The sequence below is a fragment of the Penaeus chinensis genome, chromosome 39 (genome assembly GCF_019202785.1).
Source record: "Penaeus chinensis breed Huanghai No. 1 chromosome 39, ASM1920278v2, whole genome shotgun sequence".
NCBI lineage: Eukaryota > Metazoa > Arthropoda > Malacostraca > Decapoda > Penaeidae > Penaeus > Penaeus chinensis.
The window spans coordinates 3,547,760-3,550,259 of NC_061857.1; the positions used below are offsets into that span (position 1 = coordinate 3,547,760).

At 45.2% G+C, this 2,500-nt stretch overlaps 1 protein-coding gene across 1 annotated transcript in view; it reads right to left on the reverse strand.

Moving 5' to 3' along the window:
* LOC125046686 overlaps positions 1-1,284 on the reverse strand; it is a 28,811-nt gene extending 27,527 nt beyond the window's left edge. The window contains exon 1 of the mRNA XM_047644554.1: positions 1,122-1,284. Coding sequence (XP_047500510.1) covers positions 1,122-1,238 — 117 coding nt within the window. The 5' untranslated portion in view covers positions 1,239-1,284. The remainder of the gene's footprint in view (positions 1-1,121) is intronic.
* Between the last annotated feature and the right edge of the window lie 1,216 nt (positions 1,285-2,500).

The following is a 2,500-nucleotide window of genomic DNA, read 5'->3' on the forward strand; positions in this document are numbered from 1 at the left end:
TACAAAGTGAGAACAAAGTGTGGGTTTTATGGAGGCAGGCTAGAGAGATTGCTTTAGATAATTTGATGTAAAACGCCATGTTAAAAGTGATGCAAATGTGTGCCTAGTGGGCTGGTATTTGGGTTAAATTGATGAGCATGGACAACTAATCTAATCTGATCACAAACTTTAAAAACATTTTACTAAGTCGAAAGTTCTTTTTTTTCTTACAATCTCATAACTTAGAAGGACAAGTCTTAGTATTTTCTCCTACGAAAGTGTGTTTCTATTTGGATGCCACACGTTTTAGTATTTAATAAAACATGCTACAAATTCAGTGGTGTGGCTGGTCATATAATGGTGCGGCGTAATAAAAAGTAGTCTTGAGACGAGCCGCTGTAAGCTCCCACGCGATTTTGTATGGTTAAAGCGCATATTCATGTACCGGTGACTTCTTGTTAATAAATACCCGTCTATTCCTATCTTTGTAAAAGGATTAAAAAAAAAAGAAAAAAAAATATATCAAGATAAAACTCAGCTGTTGTTATATTCTGCTATAATTCTTTTTTTAAAAATCGATTTATGAAATCGTGAAAAGTGGAATCATCAACAAAACCCAATTAAACGCAAAAATGAGTGCCCCTTCCCAGACAGAGACCAAAACGCTTTAATAAGAACCCCGTTATTTTTCCGTCGTCCAAGTGCTACCACGTGGGCCCTTCCCTCCCATTCGGTTCTCGTGCGCTGTTTTTATTTCTTCCTTCTTATCATATTATCATTATTATCATTAACGTCTTTTTATATAATATTTTATCGACAAATGTTCATATCATTGTTTCGGGCATTTAAATTGACTGCAAGACTTGCTGCTTCTCGTCTGGCGCATATCTTCAGTTTAAATCTCCTGTTTTCCCCTCACCCGCCTCAGGATTAACCTACACTTCAGGGTCGACAGGAGTCATGCCCAATCCTCCTGCCTATTAGGAGTTTGTCTTCTCTCTGCCTAGTAGTTGGACAATATATCCCCTGATAATGCTATGATCGTCACGTGCAAGTTTGCTTTCCCCTCATTTATAATTTTTTATCGAAAACCGTTTTCGTCAGACGCGTGTCTCTCCCTTCCCTCGGCGGGCGTGGCTTACCTTGCGCTGCGAGACGGCGTGAACCGGCAGCCCCAGCAGGAGCAGCAGGAGGAGGAGTGGCCACGGGGTCCCTGCTGGCCTGAGGAGCAGGAGAGAGGACGGGCTGGCGACTCTCATGGTGCTGGTGAGAGCAGGGCCGTAGCTGGGCCAATACTAGGGACACTCGTCCTCGCTCTGGCCGCCCACACCCACCCATCCTTGCCACCCACCGCCACCCACAGGCCCACGCCGCCTGGGCCTCACCTACAAACACACTCGCTCCGGGTCAAGACTCCTTCAGGTGAGCCTTTGGGGACACGTCTGTCGAAAGGTCTCGGCTGTGGAATAACTAACACACTTTTAGGACGCGTTTGGGGAGACGGCGCTGGCAACGCTTTCGGCCGTGTGCTTGTTTCGAAGGCGCTGGCGGAGGCGATGGAGTTAGGGGAAGGGTGCTTTGAGGAGCTTATACTTGGGCAGCACAAAGCCAATAACCTATAAAAAAATAAGTTAAATATTAATGAAACATTTCTAAATTGATAACCAAATAACATACGGTAAATTAATAGCCAGGACTGCAAGAAACGAAAAACAGAAGTCCGTGAGATACTCGTAGGCACTTGTAGGCACTAACGACGTGTAAGTTAACTGGAATCTATGGCAAATGTCGTAGGTAATATGCACATATGCGCTTGAGTGTGTGTGTGTGTGTATGTGTCTATCTATAAATCTATCCACACACACACATATATGTGTGTGTGTATATATGTGTGTATATGTATATATATGTGTATATATATATATATATATATATATATATATATATATATATATATGTGTGTGTGTGTGTGTGTGTGTGTGTGTGTGTGTGTGTGTGTGTGTATGTGTGTGTGTGTGTATATGTATGTGTGTGTGTGTGTGTGTATTCATGTACAAACATAAATTGATGCACAAACAGACGAGCCCACAAAAAGCCAACCAGAAAATTAAAAAGCAAGAAAAGCGCCTGAAACGCCGTCAGGAGAAACAGCGGCGGCCAGGGCAGCCCAAGCACAGTGACGCGAAGCCCGGGCGCCGCGTCATCATCAGGCTGACGGCGCGAGTGGCGGGGGGGGGGGGGGAGATGGGGAAGGGGAGTGTACAGGGGAGAGGGAGAGGGGAGCAAGGGGAGCTAAGAATGGGGTATGTAGAGGGGAAGGAGTTGGGTATCAAAAGGAGTGGGAGAAGAGAGGGAGGCGTGGTAAAGGTGATGGATGCGGGAAACGGGAATAGATGGGCAGAGGAGAGGGGGGAGAATGTATGAGAGAGAGGAAGAGGGATAGGGAGGAGAGGGAGGAAGAGGGAAGAGGGAAGGGGAGGGATAGGTAAAAGGCAAGAGCAATAATAGAGACTGGAAGAGA